This window comes from Cheilinus undulatus, linkage group 14 (genome assembly GCF_018320785.1).
Source record: "Cheilinus undulatus linkage group 14, ASM1832078v1, whole genome shotgun sequence".
In the NCBI taxonomy this organism is placed as follows: Eukaryota; Metazoa; Chordata; class Actinopteri; order Labriformes; family Labridae; genus Cheilinus; species Cheilinus undulatus.
In genome coordinates, this window is record NC_054878.1 from 7,541,180 (window position 1) to 7,559,486 (window position 18,307).

At 39.7% G+C, this 18,307-nt stretch overlaps 1 protein-coding gene across 3 annotated transcripts in view; it reads left to right on the plus strand.

The window, feature by feature from the left end:
- Positions 1-18,307, plus strand: part of epha7 (eph receptor A7) — a 187,908-nt gene that overhangs the window by 158,932 nt on the left and 10,669 nt on the right. For 2 of the 3 annotated variants that reach the window (XM_041805149.1, XM_041805150.1), the window contains exons 10-14: positions 2,875-3,000; positions 3,448-3,633; positions 8,857-8,918; positions 9,147-9,356; positions 10,946-11,095. In XM_041805149.1, the coding sequence (XP_041661083.1) occupies positions 2,875-3,000; positions 3,448-3,633; positions 8,857-8,918; positions 9,147-9,356; positions 10,946-11,095 (734 nt within the window). Of the gene's footprint in view, positions 1-2,874; positions 3,001-3,447; positions 3,634-8,856; positions 8,919-9,146; positions 9,357-10,879; positions 11,096-18,307 lie in introns of all 3 variants that reach the window. The other variant, XM_041805147.1, reaches the window with a different exon arrangement.

The following is an 18,307-nucleotide window of genomic DNA, read 5'->3' on the forward strand; positions in this document are numbered from 1 at the left end:
GTTTGGCACTGAAATGTTGCTTTTTAAAGCGAGGGAAATCTGGAAATTTCAGTCCGAACAGGGCATGACATGTTTACCACGGCAGATGTGAGGTCAAAGAGCTATGACTGGAAGCTGCCACTGTGTTGCTGTACCTTATTCATGTTGTGCTGCTTATTTGTGATGGACTACCATTAGGGCTGCAAAAAGATTTACATTTTCAAGTACCCTCAAATTATTTTTTTTGTGTTTTTTTTCTACTGTCTTAAAGGATAACTGACTTCCTGTTTGGATACAGACCTGATTTTATAGGTAGATCAAATATATCATGAACGTAACCATGGAGAAAGAAAGTTGTTATGGAATTCATAAGCAAATAAGGGAACAAAAAAGATAAATGTTTAATAACAGAAAGTTCAGATGACTTTTGACCTGCCCACTGAGCTTAAGGTGAAATGAGACATTAAGGAGCAGTGGTGGACTTATTTTAAGTCATGGTGGCTGCAGGGAGACGCTGATGTGTCCCGTAAGACCCAACAGTGTAGAAGAGTTTAAAAAAATGAGTTGTGTCAACTCAAAAATCCAAAATAGCTATTTCAGCTCTATTTTTGACTCGATTTAACAGTGCTCAGTCCCTTTGAGTAATTGTTCTCAAATGTTGACAATCATCCTTTTAACCTGCAGAGTTTTCCCAGAATGCCTTTGGGCACCATGAGTGAAGTTACTCACTCAGTTAGACAAGGTCCCACCTGTGTGGAACAATCCAGTGATGGGAATCAGCAAAAAGAGTCGACTCTTTTGGCTCCCAAACGCCTCTTCATTTGGGTACCCGTTGCAGCGTTATAACATATGGTTGATATTTCGGTGGGTCTTTACCCCAACTATACTCAATTTTTAAAATTGATGAAAATATAATTTCATTATCTTTTAAAATGTACCATCTCCCCAAAACACCTCGTGGGTCAGATGAAATCTGACCACTAATTAAGATGTATGGCCCACCTGACGTAAAACATGAATGTTACACCATCAGACATGAGTCCTTAATGCAAGGTGTGCCTGTGGTAGGGAATCAGAGATCATTTCTACTAATCAATCAAATAAGACACACACAGTCTATTTACAATGATAATGATAGTAACAATAGTTATAAAATATAAAAACAGCTCTCTAACAAGATCCTGCTCTTATCGTTTGCGTAAAAGAGCCGGGTCTTTGAACCTGCTTGTTCACGAACTACCCATCATTAGAGCAATCACAATCCTAAATGGATGGTGTAGTTAACATGATGGAAGAGGACTTCCTGCTTCAGTGTGCACCTTTATGTAACTGTTACTTGTCACTTGCGTTGGCCTACCTGGAGAGGTTTAAATGTTTAAGATTAGAGTGTGTAAATAAAAAATAAGGGGGGACATTGCAGTGGATGAGGAATATTAAGCTTTAAGAAAAACATTTAAACATGTTGTTTCAAGTTGGATTTGGAGATATTTTTAAATGTAGGAAAGTTTCAACAGTGTAGTTTAACTTAAAATGTTTAGTTAACTAAATATAAATGCACAAGTAACACTGAGTTGATAAAAATGTAAAAGGCTAAGTACCTGCTACTAAACAAACACTGTTTTTTCAGTTGCTTAATTTTCATACATGAGCAGTTGCCTCTAATTTTTTGAGTTTTATTAACTCAACAGTGTTAACTGGAGTCTACTCAAGAATGATTATTCCCACTTCTTAAAACCTTTACGTTCAGTTTCAAATCAATTTCTGAGTATTTTCAACTTACATCTTACAGTGTGGCTTGACCAGTGTGTTGAAAGGAACAATAATGCATCGATTAATCATGATTTTAAAAAATAGTGCACTTATTAAGTCCTTGTTTAATCAGGATTAATGCGATCAATACCGACAGCCCTAACTATAAGTATCTTCTGTCTGTGATATTGAATACTCTAATTTTTCCAAACTAGTACTGCTTGCATTAATGCAGTAATCCTATTGCAATTAAGGCCAGATACTCCATATTGTCTTATTATTTCTCAATTTGTAGATAATAACGTAATAGATAACAACAAAGCGGCAGATTTTGATTTTTTAAATTATTTTGTGCTTTTTTTGCTTTTATTTTGAAAGGTCTGCTGAAGAAAGACAGAAGATATGGGGCACGAGAGCAGGGGAAATCATGCACTTAACAGAAAAATGTTTAAATCAAGTTGCAATGTCCACAAATAAGCCAAAAATGTTTGAAAAGAGCCAAAATTGCAATTTGGGCTCATGTACATTCTTTGCTCAGAATAATAAGGTACCTTGAGGATCACATCGGGTGAAGAAATTCACTTTCCCGTGTTAGATTCAGAGCAGCTAAAATTAAATAAAGCTTCTTATTAAAATTTCAACATTAGTGCATTTAGAAAAGATCAGTGAAATAATGAGAGAAAGAGGGGAAATGCATTAAATTCCTATTCAAAAAATTACTGAAGGTCAAAAAAATAATTTATACCACATCATTTTGAAGTGAACTCAAGGCTTTTAGTTTGAATAAGTGTTTCAATATTAAGTTTAAGAAATTAACTTTTCATGTGCATGCCTGCTAATGAAATAATGTTTGATAAAAGCTATTAGTGCTTGAACCTGGCCGTCTTAATGATTCTCCTGTGAGGCATGCAGAACTGCAGGCAGGTGAAAGGTAGCCGACAGCTCAATAAAAGCATTATGTGCACAGGTTACTCAGATCTTTGCTGCTCATTTGTGTTGAATTTTCTTCTCTGACACCAGGTGCTGACTGTTGAGCTATTTCCTCTGAATCACTGCTCTTTGTAATCGTCTTGCCTGTCAAGCGGCCGCCGCCGCTGCGCTGTGTGCATATTTAATCGTAACAGTAATCCTCTTACCTTTCTACAGTTAAATTTCCAGGCACCAAAACCTACATCGACCCCGAAACCTACGAGGACCCGAACAGAGCCGTCCATCAATTTGCCAAGGAGCTGGACGCCTCTTGCATTAAAATCGAGCGGGTTATCGGAGCAGGTGAGCCCATCTTGTGTCTCTTTAGCGACTCCAGGTATCATATATCACACTGACAGGCAAATGTTTACACCTTGTACAGGGACACAGCTCCACGCGCTGTTTATTGATGGTGCAATTGCAAAGAGGGGAAAAAGTTCATTGCAATTAATGTGTGGGCTTCGTCTGAAGAGGCAGCCGCTGAGATTCCTGCAGCTGAAAAATTGCTGCCACATGGGTTTTACACAGGCGGTCAATGACAGTATCTATGCATCTCCAGCATGTCTTATTATAGGGCTCGGTTACACTCCCCCGAGTATAACAAGATGTCGCACTCCAATTTGTATTCCACTCTGCACAGCTGCTTTGTCTCAAAATACACTAATAAATTTGTCATTGTGAAGTGGCTTGATTTTTTTTCTCCCATCACCACCGCCCCTCACTCATGATTGCTTTTACATCCCACCTCAGGAGAGTTCGGGGAGGTGTGCAGCGGTCGCCTCAAGCTGCCCGGGAAGAGGGATGTGTCGGTCGCCATTAAGACGTTAAAGGTGGGCTACACAGAGAAGCAGAGGCGGGACTTCCTGTGCGAGGCCAGCATCATGGGGCAGTTCGACCACCCCAATGTGGTTCATCTGGAGGGAGTGGTGACGAGAGGTAAGGACACTTCAGGAAAATATAAATATGAGGGAACACACCAGTCCAGTATTTTATCATTTAAGAATGATGAACATACTCTGCATTTTTTTCAGTTTTGAAAGACAAAACTCCATGCAGTTGCATTTATTCACATTGCTCTTCCACCACTAGCATGGTCACTCTGCAGAGTGGGACGGGGCACTGGATTGCTCTTATAATTTGGGGTTGAGGCTAGGATTATGAGTAGTGTAGTTCAGCCCAATATTAAAAAATACCTTTCTCTTCCCCCAAAAAAGACTGGCACCATACAAGCTTCTACAGCACTGGTTCCCAACTTGAGGTCTGGGACCCCCCAGGGTGGGGCGCCAAAGATCTTAGGGGGCGTGTGTGGCTTTATCTGTTCTGAGGCTGCCAAAATTAGATTTGCAAGTATTGACTAAAACCATGAAAAAGCAGTTATTAAGAAGTTTGTACAAAGTTATTTTGATAAGAAGAGCATGCATAGGCCTTTTTAGGGTTTTATCAGTGTTACAGTTAAAAACTATGTTGGTTTTTGGTGGCAGTGTGTCACTTTTTCTTCTCTCTTGGCTCCTGGGGGGGCTCCGCTTTTCTTAGGTCCATTTAGAAAAGGCTCCAAGGCAATGGTTGGGAAACACTGTTCTACAGCAGCAAACACCAGTGTTAATTTCGTCGACTACAACTATGACTTACAATGTTCTTTGACAGCCTTTTTTCCATGACTATGACTAGACTAAGATTAGCCTAAGATATATCTTTGATGACTAAAACTGACTAAAAGTAAGTTTAGTTTTCGCCAAGATGACTACTAAAATGTAATGTAGCTTTTGTCAGACACTCAAGATCCATGATATTTCTCTATTGTGGGTAAATCTTTTAAAAAACAAAGCATCTGTAGCTATTCTGCCTCTCAGCTGTAGAAAGCAGGGACCCCAGGTTTGGCAGGGTGCAGAGAACACACTACCATGATTTGGTACCAGATTCGGGCAAAAGAATAAATGCTTGGACTAAAAGTAAAGACTAAAATGTGAGGACTTTTTGTAGACTAATGCCGGCTCAGACTACACGAATTCAGCCAGATTCAAGCCCGACTGCAACGTCGCAGCTCATTGTCAAAACTCAGACCCGAATTCGGGAGTCGGGAATGAAAAATGGTCTTGTAGTGTGACATAATTAACAACGCTTCCAAGACCACAATTCAACAAGACCAGCATGTCAGAATTTTTCTTACAGTGTCGTCTGATTTGACAGCCTGACCTGAGGTTAACCACGTGATTATGGACGTCTACCGACAGGAGAGCTTTTGCTCCCTATTTTTGCATCATCATTTACCCCGTTGATTCCCTTTTATTCCCTAAAACTAATGAGTAAATTTAATTTTATTTATTCACGTTATTATATGCTTACCTTAAGTCCTATCTGAAGGAAAGCTAGTCCATATTGTCCTCCTCTTGACAAATCCAAACTGTGATCTATAATCCAATCCATAATTGTTTCTTATTTTTTTTTTTTTTTATGAGCAAAAGACCGCTACAATCACATACAGTGACTTAAACTCTTTGACCCGCCTCCCAAAGATCTGTGAACTCGCATTCAGTTGTGGAGACAGAGGCAATATCAGCATACGGTAAGCAGTCGGGATCACTCTTACAGTGTGGCAAGGCTGTCGACCAGGACAGGACAAGATTTTTGTTGCATCGTCTGACATGGTGCCATCATGAACGACCAATAAATCATGTAGTCTGAGCCGGCCTTAAAACTAGACTAAAATGTTTTGAGTTTTCGTTGACTAAAACTAGACTAAAACTGAAAAGGATAGAAATGACTAAAATTTGACTAAAACTAAAATTTATTTCATTTAAAGACTAATAGCTGCCAAAATTAACACTGGCAAACACCGTGCTTTCACACTCTTGTTGTGCTCTACCTCCATTGGTTATGGCTTTATGTCTAATTATCAGATCTTCTACGGGGATGTTTGCTTCCAGAGCTGCACTGTTGAGCTCCGTTGTCTACAAGAGGAGCTGTATCTTTGTAAACAGTGAAACATAAACCAGGTGTGTTTTTTTAGCTGTATGAAAACAGACCTCACAAGTGGAGCAGCAGCAGAGATTGTTTAGAGCATCCTCCTCTTTAAATAGACCTAAAACAAAGAGTCAACTGTAAGAGCGAGAGATTTTTTTTGTTTTTGATGTGGGGAAAGCAAAGCTTCTGTTTTTATGTCATCGGCTTGTGTGTTTGTTGATGACAATGTTTCATAAAGCTGTGTGTGGTCCAAAAGAACAGCAGGGGGCAGCCCCAAGGAGCGTTTTTTTGTTTATGCATTCTCATAAGAGCCAAAATAAAAGCATAATAGGAAGAGGATGATGACAACAAATGACAAAGCTTTAGAGATTATACTTATATAAAGCTTTTAATGATATAAAACACAGAAGACAGTCAAAGGTACAAATGTGCATGCTTAATGTCGTTAGCTCATATAAAACCACAAAACAACCATACACTGTGCAGGAAGGAGCATTTAAAAAGTGTACAGACTTCAAAAATGCATCAGATTTGAAGAGGAGGTTTGTACATTTTTACGTTTTTTTTTCCTTATTGCCAAGGTGTCTTCAAACAGGACACTGACCCGTGAACTGTTCAGGATGCCTGCCCCCCTGCAGACTCCTCTCTCTGGGTGTTTCCAGTGTGCATTTCCATGATAGCACTGTAGCAAAGCTCCACCATCAATACACCTTGATACATATGCACTGATAGTGTGACGGCATGATTTTATGAGTCCTTGTCTGTCAATCTCTGGTACATTTTGACATTGCAGGGTGGTGCAGCATGGCACAGCAGGAGCTCCATGTACGTACACAGTCAGACATGCATTTACACATGCACAGTGCCCCCCTGCTGGCTCTGTTGATCCCATCTTTGCCTCTTTTAAGCCTCTGTTACTAACTCCGAAGAAGGTGCATAGAGGAATCACCATGTTTTCCTTTACGCCTCTGCAACGTTCACAAAAGAGCCACCAAAAGTAGAACTTTTGCACTAACAGAGGTCTGACATTACTTCAAATATTACTAACAGTTTTTAGCAGCCAGAGAAATTCCTTATTAACATGATTGTAAAGGGATGTGTTCCTAGTTCATGTTGCAAGTGAACCCAGAATGAGCTGAAAGTAGCTAGCAGCTGCCAGGATGGACTCTTTTAACAGCTTTTCTTCCTCATTATGAGAAAAAGGTATTCATGAAATTAAAACGGGGGTTTACTCTTTAGTAATTACACAGTTTAAGGTTTTGTTTTGTTTTTTTTTTTTTAACAGAGACACAATATTAAACAAGAATTAGGTGGTAGACATGGGCAAAGCTGAGCAGAATGTAACCACTCATTTTTGTTAATGTTTTGACTGAGAGCCCCCCGGCAGTGGGATTCATCTACTGTGTGATGATGGCAATATGAGATGGTAATATCATGGCTTTCAAAGGCACTATCGACTGGGCTTTTGATGCAGTCTTGCGTTAAAAGTGGAAAAAAGAAGTGGCAAAAATAGGCTGCATGTGGCTAAAATGAGGTTAAAGGGCAATAAAAAAATGGGCAAAATGGCAAATATGCATTGGATTGGAAAAAATGAAATGCCAAAAGTGGGTGTGAAGTGGCAAAAATAGGCAACGAGTGGCTTAAACTTGGCAAAATGGAAGGCAAAAATGTGGTAGAAGTGGCAAAATAAATACATTGAAGGGAAAAATGGTTAAAAGTCTCAAAAAGAAGTGGCAAGAATAGGCAACAAGTGGCTAAAACAAGGTCCATAATGGCAAAAATGGGTTAACTTGGTAAAATGAAATGCCAAAAATGGGTGAGAAGTGGAAAAATAGGCAACAAGTGGTTTAAAAATAATAGGCAAAAAATAGGCAAAATGACAAAAATGGGTTCAAGTGGCAAAATGGAGTGCCCAAAATGTATAAGAAATGGCAACATAAGCAAATTGGAGGGAAAAATGGTTAAAAGTGGCAAAAGAAGTGGCAGAAATAGGCCACAAGTGGCTAGAAAACAAGGTTAAAGGGCAATAAAAAAACGGTCCAAAATGGTAAAGTTGGGTTAAATTGGGAAAGTGAAATGTCAAAAACGGGATAGAAGTGGCAAATATATGTGAAAAGTGGCTAAAACAAGGTTAAAGGGCAATAAAAAATGGTCCAAAATGGCAAAAATTGGTTACATTGACAAAATCGAGTTCCAAAAATGGCTTAGAAGTAACAAACAGATTGGAAGGAAAAATGGTTAAAAGTGGCAAAAACAAGTGATAAAATGGGTTCTATAAAAAGGATTACAAGTGGCAAGAATGGATAAAAGCAGCAGACATGGGCCACCAACTGCTAAAATGTGGATGACATTGCAGAAAGAGGTGGATTAAAGTGGCCTTTCCCAAATGCTTTCCAAGATGAATGTGAGATATATCAATGCAATGAATATGAAACATACTATCTGGTGTGTCGGGTTATTTTTGATGCCTACTAGTGCATATCTATAGGAATCTTTTTGTGTGTGTTTGTTGCCCATGTATTCAGCATGGGAATAAAAACCCTTAACTTGTCAGATTCTATGACTGCTACCATTACAGATACTCAAAGAATTTCCAAAATGTCCCACTGTGGAGATCTAGGGGCCACTACAACATATGATGAAGTTTGATGGTACAAAAGGAGACATAAGAAAAGGCTTAAAATAATCAGTGTTGCAATAAAGCATGGGTTAGGGTTATTTTAGTGCCATCATGAATATAACATGAATGGCCTTCCAATTGCAGGATAAGGAAGAAATGTGAGATCTGTAATAAGAACTTTTGTTCTGGGTTTCTAACAAACTGTAGAATAGTTCAACCAGCAGAGAGTCGATTAAAGCACCAATAAAATCCATTCAATATGCCTCTCAATTAGAAGGCTATGCAGTGAGATGGTTTAAATATCGTGCATGATGGGTTTCATCAGAGTACATTTGGCTTTGGGAGGTAAAAGTAGTTGGAGTGACATTATATCTGATTAAATTAGCCAAACTCCCTGTTTAACATTTCCTCATTTAGACGCTGTAATAAAAGCAGCAGATGGTAACTTTTAATTAAAAGCCAATGAAACACAGCTAAAAATAACCTGGAAGTATTGTTGTTCATTATGCAGGCAAACAAAATTAAGGTATCAATGAATCATGGTCTTTATTTCATGTTCATCTCTTTCTTTTGTGCAGGAAAGCCGGTGATGATCGTCATCGAGTACATGGAGAACGGCTCATTAGACGCTTTCCTCAGGGTGAGTATCACCTTTGAAAGCACAGGAGGCTCAAAGCGGCTTCATTTCAAACTTTTCTTGTGCATTTGCTGGCTAGAGTCCCAGACAGCAGGCAGTCTGCAGCAGGATCTGTGCATCGCATAAATATCATAAATCTTTGTGCTGGAGCTGCTGCAGTGCTCTGACCTACATTTCCCTCCTGGTCAGTGAAGATGGCTGACCTGCCTGTGTTTTCTCTGTGCCGTGCAGAAACACGACGGTCAGTTCACAGTCATTCAGCTGGTGGGCATGCTGCGGGGAATCGCAGCGGGGATGAGATATCTCTCCGATATGGGATACGTCCATCGAGATCTGGCTGCGCGGAACATCCTTGTCAACAGCAATCTCGTATGTAAAGTGTCTGACTTCGGCCTGTCAAGGGTGATAGACGACGATCCCGAGGCTGTCTACACAACAACTGTGAGTCAATTAAAGCACCTCCCTCCCTCTCTCTTCACCCAGAGCCCTGTCTGAATTCTCTAATCAAGTCTCAGCCGGTGCATGAAAATAGAGCAGGAGCAGCGGTGCACGCCCAAGTAGTCTGCAGCATTTTAACATGCAAAACAAGCTTTGTTTGAGTTCAACTCCCCAATAAGACACCCTTTAAAGAGGGCTCTTAAGTTGTAACTAAATCTAATTTACTAATCCTCCATGCTGCTGTTGTTAACCATTCAGAAGAACAGTTACTGAGGTGCTAACTTGAAAATGATCTTAAACTCTCTTATGAACCAAACACACCAGATACAAATAGCATGTCCTCAATGGAAACCTGATTTTTGACACCGACGAGACTTTTTGGGGAACGTTTTCTTAACTGTGCATGTCAGCATCATGACTATTTCCTAACTCAATGACAAAAAAGCTCTTTCTATGAATGTTGTTTGCTAATGCTTTATGAATCCTTTAAGCAAGGGGTGTCCAAACTTTTTTTAACTGAGGGCCACATACCCAAAAATATAAGAGTAACTGGGCCGCTATGGAGACTTTTGCATAAAACTCCTGTCCACAGATTTACCATGGTGATCTGTGTAGTGCACATTTTGTATATGGAAAGCTTAAAAAGTTTGAAATGTCGGTATTAGATGCCTGCAGATCATTTTCCGAAAATAGCATTTTCCATAGTGTCTTATTTGTAACAGAAACACTATATGGACCATGCTAGCAAAAGCCAGCGGTGTTACGGTTTCACATGCAACCCCTTTTCACTAATGTGTCATATCCAAATGAAGAATAGTACTGTTGAATTTCTAATGAGCATATTTTGACATTTTCCTAAAACTAAACAACTAGATATTGAAATGAACAGTTGTGTGGATATCAAAGTTTTTAATGCTTTATCTGAATCAGTGATTTTTAATCTTTTTTTTTTCTTTTTTTTGCCCATGCAAGGCACACCTAAGATCAAGCCAAAATTTCAAGGCACACCAAAACCAAATCTATACAAAATAGCCTCTTAAATGTTACAGTGAATCAAGTGTACAGCATTAGTTCAGGCAGGCCGCAGTCAAGCGCTGCCATACAACTGAGATCTGCTTATTTCCAGCCGTCCTCCACCCCAGCTCCTCCTTTATTCTGCCTCTGACTATATCAGTGTCATTACTGCAAATAAAAAAAAAAAAAATAGTTACTGTACCTGCATTACTGAGTGTCAAAAGTAAGCAGTGCAGTCACACACAAGATTAAAGCTCTAATACTGGTGATGCTTCCTTTTACTTTCTGAATTAGCTGGCCAATTTAAAATGGTTTGGACATCCCTGGTTTGAAGCATTAAAAGCATAATTGCACATACATGTTTAGTATTAAGATAGTTTAATAACTGCCTGTTTTATTGTATGTTGCATGCAGGATTCCTCTTTAGAAAGTGCTGCCAGTGTTTCTGCTCTACCTGTGATAAATGCATTGATTCATATGTGTGACCCTGTGTGTAACACTCTGTGTTTTAGGGGAAGATGCAGGATGTAATGAATTTGATCTTTACCCCAGCCACTGACCTGCATTTTACTGAACAGGGTGGAAAAATACCTGTCAGATGGACCGCACCAGAAGCCATACAGTATCGTAAATTCACCTCTGCAAGCGACGTGTGGAGTTATGGCATCGTCATGTGGGAGGTCATGTCGTACGGGGAGCGGCCTTACTGGGACATGTCCAATCAAGATGTAAGTTATTACCCAGCGTAAAGATATTATTGTCTGACTCTTTCACACCATGCTCATGAAAAAGGGAACATAAATCTTGTGAGGCATGCATGATTTTAAAGCTTGAGACGGCGTCTAAACTAGAGCGTTGGTTTTGAGGCTAAATATTTCCCCTAGATTCATCTCTAATTACCCGTGATGAAGTCATCTCACTAAAACAGAAATTGACATACAAAAATCTCAGTTTGTGCTTCTTCAAAGCTTTCTTGGAGGGCTCTCGTGAGGAAACTCGGTGGGGAAGGGTAACCTTGGGCTTAATTAGTTCAAGAAGTCTCGCTGTATTCATAGAGTTTGAATACATTTGAAGGAGAAACAGTCCTGAAATGGGGCACGCATAAAAATGAAGGCCTGAGAACGTGGATTTGACGCTAGCATGAATATGAATAACGGCAGTGGAAAACAGTCGTCATGGAGAATGCTTTCGCCTCAAATGTCTTTAAAAGTTTATAATGACTTATGCTAATGGAAACTATTGTGAGTAGCAGTGTTGAACCAATTACACAGAAGTAAATCATGCATATTTTACAGTTTGTATTTCACTTGCTATGTTATACAAGTCGAGGATTTAATGACACAGATATGCTTTAGTTTTAAAGGGGCACTTCAACTTTTTACACACTACAGTTGGTTCACTTTTTAACCTGAAAGGGAGGGTAGGGACTTAATGTGACCTTTGCTGACACATAAGCCTGATTTTTGGCATTTTGACAGGTTTAATGTACGAGAATCAGACAGCACGGCACATACCTTAGAAATTTGGAGACGAGAGCACATGAAATCTGTTCAAGCATGTTCATATAGGGGTGCAAGAAAGGTTTGAGCACGAGAGGGCAAATGAAAGTGCAAGCCAGGACTTTTTAGTGTGAGGAAAAGGGAAAAGGAGCTGGAGTGAATTAAATCTATGCTTCTGCAAATGTGCAGGTACACAAGTTCAGCCAAGGCGGAGACGGTCAACTGCAAAATTGGGAGGAAAAGTAAGGGATAAGCCACAAAGAATCAGTAACATTTGAGTGCAGGTGTACAATTTGAGTATCATTAGAGCAAATAGACCCTATTCCCATAGTGCCCAGAGAGAGATTGAGCCATATATCATGTCAGTGTTCATATTCATTAGCCCATTGGCCATCATCAGATCATCACAAACATTAGCATACAGCCAGCTCCTTGTTATAATTTATGTTAGAAATTGCAGAAATGTTTTAAAAGCTCGTATTGATAAAATATATCAACATTCATTTTTGTCATCTTTAAACTTGAGGTAGAACTTACTTGGGTGCATGTTTGCTGCGTAACGTCTGTGGTGCATGTTGGCTTCAGCTTGCACCATCACAGCTTCTATTTATAAGTGCTGCATGTTGGCTGTATCCCCATGATGTCACAGCTCTGTCTTTCTTTACAAGTTCTACCCCAATAAGCCTCCCTACAAATGATCTATTGTGCAGCTGAACCAGAAATATTAGAAGTATTCTGCATGGAAACGCTGTTTCCCCAGGCTTTTATAATGAAAAGCACAAACCAGAAATATAATTGTACTTCGTTTATTTTCCCTGTGACATATTCAGTGTGGTCTTTTCTTCAGTTGATGCTGTCAATTTTATTCTCCACCGTACTGATTTAGGATCATTATGCACTAACAATAACCCTCCTCAGCTGTTCTAGCCTTATAGCTGAATGCTGAACATAAATCAAAACATAGATTGTGTTATGCATGAAATGTACAGCTAAATAAATCTGATGTAGGATTAGGCTCAGGTAAAGCAAAGCTGTAGAAGGCAGAGCAGAAGCACTGTGTGTATTAAGAGAGTCGCGGTGCACACGTGCGTTCAGGTAGTACAGCTTAAATAATAAATAAATCAAGCGAAATAGCAAAATAAGAAATGAAAAGAAAGAAAAGTCTCTATTATCTTTTGTCAATCAGAAAAAGGAGCAGAGAAAGCTGCACAGACAGACAGACACAGACAAATTACAGACTTGGTTGGTTCAGATGGGGTTAAACGCACAGACATCCCACACAGTCATTACAAATTACCATTTAATTTATACCAAATTTAATTGTCAATCTCTATTTTTTGTCTCTATATTTTCATGCTTTTTTACAATTTTCTGCCCCTCTTTTTCCTTTTTTGTCACTTTTTGCTTATTTAAGGTGCCTCTTGCCATTACATTTCACTTTTCCCATTTTCCCTCACCTTTTTGCCAACTGTAGTCACTTTTCAGTCATTTTCCCCAACCTTTTTGCTGTTTTTTTTTTGCCAATTTTAGTTATTTTTCACTCATTTCCCCCCAACCTGTTGCTGCTTTTTGCCAACTTCAGTTATTTTTCACTAATTCCCCCCCACCTTTTTGCTGCTTTTTGCCAATTTTAGTTATTTTTCACTTATTTCCCCCCATCTTTTTGCTGCTTTTTGCAAATTTTAGTTATTTTTCACTTATTTCCCCCTACCTTTTTGCTGCTTTTTGCCAATTTTAGTTATTTTTCACTCATCTCCCCCCAGCTTTTTGCTGCTTTTTGCCAATTTTAGTTATTTTTCACTCATTTCTCTAACCTTATTGCTGCTTTTGCCCATTTTAGTCATTTTTCATTCATTTTCCTCCACCTTTTTGCTGCTATTTGCCAATTTTAGTTATTTTTCACTCATTTCCCCACTTTTTTGCTGCTTTTTAGCCAATTTTAGTCACTTTTCACTCATTTTTTGGCCACATATTTGCCACTTTTTTACTATTATTGCCACCCTTAAGCCATTTTTTTTGTCACGTCTCACCCATTTCTGCCACTTTTTCACTTTTCACTCAAGTCTCTGCCATTTTCTGCCTATTTTACCCCTGTTCACCCATTTTGGCCACTTTTTTTTGTGCAGCTTTTTCACATATTTTGTCAGCTTCAACTTATTTTTATTGCCACCCCACCCACTTTTCACCACTTACATTGTCATTGGCTCTTGCAAATGTATTTTTCAAGAATTTGGCTGCGAGGTTGAGTAACACTGGTCTACACTCTCATTGCTTGATCTTCGGTGTCAGGCCTGTGTGACGCATCACTCATGCAAGCAGCCTAAAAGCCCTGACTTGTTAACATGCATGCAATGATGCAGCAGTTATGCAGCTGCCAGCACCCAGTCTGAATCAGCTGTTACAATGCAACATTAATTAAGCAGCTCGGTCCTCAAGCTGTTATTTTCACATTAATAATGATGCCATTTAATGTCCATTTCCCATCCACAGATGGTCTGATGGATTTGCCAGGACTCCAAAAAGGATTAAGAATTAGAACAGCAAGTGCTTTCAGCCTTTTATCCACAATGGTCAAGTTAAGATCGTTGCTCTGTATCCCAGACTGTAAATATTTAACGCTTGAGGAGCTAATGTGAAGCTAAAATGTACAGTTGCCTCAAAAATAAGTTATTAAGTAAATCACAATGTTTAAACAGAATCATAATCAGACACAAAAGACAAGAACTGAGTTACATGAAGGCTTGTCAGGTTAGATTTTAAAAGCTTTTTGGAGCATTCCAACAGTTCTGCAGATGCAATGGATTGTTGGAGTTTATTCCTGAGGGTTCAGACTTAATGGGATGAATAAACATGTTCAAAATGAATGGTAATAAATTGAATAAAGACTTACATTCTCTGTTAAGTCAGTGTTTATCAAACATAGAGTAGAAAGTGGCTGAATGCTAACATTAGCTGTGATGTGACATGTGATCTGATAACTCTACATTTATCAGTATTTGAATATCTCTGCTGTTACTTTGCAGTCAAACTGAGAAAAAACAGTCGCAGGAATCTCAATAGATTCCGGCCTGCAGGCTACTTCAAGCTACACTAATTTTACACTTGAAATGCTTCATCATCCAATCACCTGACAAACATTTTCCAGTTTTGGCTGCAAGATCCCAAGCTTTGCCCCGCACCAGGACGTCATTTCTGCTTTTGATCCTCAAGCCCCCCAATAAGCAAGCTCAAAAATACACAATATGGACAAATGTATTTTGCCACACCTGTTAGTTATTGAATTTATGTGACCACAGATGTAAAAATCGAGGAAATTAGGATGCTAGTTTTATATTTTCTAGACTTAAAATTTAAAAAAAAAACAGGCATCCTACCATCTCCATCTGACTGCAGATGTTTCAAGCTGGAAGAAGACAGTTAAAAAATCTGCTGTAACTGAATCTTTGAGTTAATCCTCATTGTAGAGAAGGTTGAAGCTCATTTAGTCCTGATGCTCCGATGGATAATCTTGATTTATGATGAAGATTATAGGTTTGCACCATTCATACTTCTCCATCAAGTAAATTGTGAGAGCTGACTCCAGACATAGCCCCCACTTTTCATCTTCAAAGAACACATTTACCCGCACTTCTTCTCACAAATGTCACAAATTGCTATAATGATTGACTCTCCTGCAGTTCTCTGAGTGCTGCTGCCTGCTTTTCTGCCAACTCCCACTGAGAGAGTCCAACCGTGCCAGACCACTTCAAGCCGTTCCTTATTGTCGGACACTTGACACATTTTGATTGATGGTAGATTCGCCTGAGCTCTGGCCTCGAGATTCCTATATGGCGCCCGATGTTTAGCATCCGCAGCATCAGGCCTAAACGTGATTAAGATTCTCCAGCGGCTTGAGGCAGAGGCCTGCTGATTGAACAATCCGCTGTTGGAAATGCTAAACAAGCTACCAGAGTATTAAAGCTGTGTATGCGGTGTTTGCTACTTGACAGACATCAATGTCAGATATTTTGCGCTTTGTCAAGATGTCAGCAAACATCCTCTGGGGATGGAGGGAGAACATTATCTGCATTTTTCCCAGCGGTTCCATTGTTTTGACACCTTTTCCCTCCATGACTCAGTCTTGTCTGAGTGGTGCTGACAGGAATAGAGATGAACGTAGACGGGGATGTACACAGCTCCTTATCCACGTAATAAAAGACGAGGAACCAGGGGACTGAATCAAAGCGCCCTCTGCACCCACTGATGTCACAGCGCTGACTTTTAATGAACTTTTAATGCTGAACTGCATGCATGATGGAGTGACAAGAGAGCAAGTTTAAAAGCTCAGAGCAGGAATCTCCTGTATTATTTAAGGCAGAGCAGTATAAATATAGTTCTTTGTTCAGAAACATCAACAATGTGAAGCATGAATGTCAGGACAACAACTCAAGTTGACCTTAAAACCAAATAACTCCTTTTTTTTTGCATATTTTCTTTTGAAAGATTTATTTTGGGCCTTTATTAGATAGAGGAGGGCAGTGGATAGACTCAGAGGTGAGGGGAGAGACATGCGGCAAGGGGCCTTAGACCAGATTCAAACAATGCCTGCATACATGGTGCATGCCTTAACCACTCAACTACCAGTGCGCCCCAGTTTAGGCATATTTTCACTCCTACATATTTCAGATGATTAAACATCCACCCAGACCTACCTGGCCCTACGTGAAAAAGTAATTGCCCCCAAACCTAACAACTGGTTGTTCCACCCTCGGCAGCAACAACTGCAAGCATTTGCAATAATTGGCAATGAGTCTCTCACTCCCTGTGGAGGAATTTTGGCCCACTTTTCTTTGCAGAATTGTTTTAATTCAGCCACATTGGAGGTCATCCCACAGGATCTCAATCAGATTTAAGTCCAGACTTTGACCAGGCCACTCCAAAACCTTAATTTATTTTTTTACACCATTCAGACCTGGACTTGCTGCAGAATATTGCATGTAGCCCTGACTGCAGTGTGCAGATCGGGTTGGAGCTCAACGCTTAACGTTGGCATTCCATTGGCTGAGTTGAGTTCGAGGGGCGGAGCTCAACGCCATTCCGTTGGCTGAGTTGGAGCTCAACATCGTTAGCGGTATTTAGAAAGGTATTTACTGACTTGGAGTTTATGTCGATGAGTGGGAGAGAAATTTAAGCAATTTTTAGCTGATTAGGAGTTTTATACATATATTATTTTTTTGGGAAGAGTAGGGGAAAGACAGGGAGAGAGATAGAAACAAGCTTCCAGCTGTTTGGGGATGAGGGGAGGGAGGAGGAAGACAGCTGGATATGGTCTGGAGTAGATGATTGTAGACAAGACACTTTTTATAAAAGTCGGTCGAGATAGTAACAGTCAGCCTGCTTACTTTAAAGATTCACACAGCTCTAAACTCTCCTTATGAATATTAGAGGATGCTACGTTAAAAAACATGGGCTAAACCACAGGATGAATAAACTCTTCAACCAACCAGTGTAACTCATTACATATCGTAACACGTTTTTAAAAAAGAGCTGATGCTCTAATAAGCTCTTCAGCAGCAAGTGACACACGTTTCTGTGTAACCTGCAGAGAGGATCGCATGCAGTGTCTTTGGATCAAACCAACTACGGGGAGAGGGGTGGATGTTTTTGAGGTTTGGATATAAAGCACAAGTAGAGGACTTGCTTTGACTTGAAAAATATTAGAGATGACAGGGCCATACTGAAAAATAGGGGGACAATCGGCAGAAATTACAAGTTGGGAGTTGAGCGGGAGACAGGGTAAAAAAGCGGTTGCACAATGAAGTAAAGTTGTTTGTAACAAGACTGAATGCGATTGGTTTATGGAATGTTGAGATGGGTGGAGTCAAACGCCGAACTTTGAGCACCGCCCGAACTGCACACTGCAGTCAGGGGCTTCTCGATTATTGTCCAGCTGTGAAACCCAAATGTGCTTGAGCTTGTTATGGTGGATAGGCTATTGTCCTTCAGGATTTTCAACACAGGATGCAAGGGAAGCTAACATTCATACAGCAGTGAAATCAAAATTAAACACATGCATTGTAGACAGGGAGTGTCCAGTGCTGGTCTGTGTACTGCCAGCTAATATCTGCATTAGTCTGCATCCTGTCATACCACCAGGAAATCTACTCTCTAACCTTGGCTTGCATTTAAGCTACATCCTGCAGTCAAAGACTATCATGAAAATCATAAAAACCCACTCTAACAGCTTAAAGTCCTCCAGAAACAGAGACGAGGATGAATGAATAATGAGGCAGTCTTTCAAAGAGTTGGTTAAAAGCCTCTCTGCAGCGTTTTGCACTTACTGGCAGAAGGTGATGACACCGATCAAACCGAGGCTAAATAAAAACACTCAGAATCAGTTAATGTGAGATGATTCCAGTGAGATAATGTGCCTGATTTGAATGAGCTGAAAACCTTACAGCA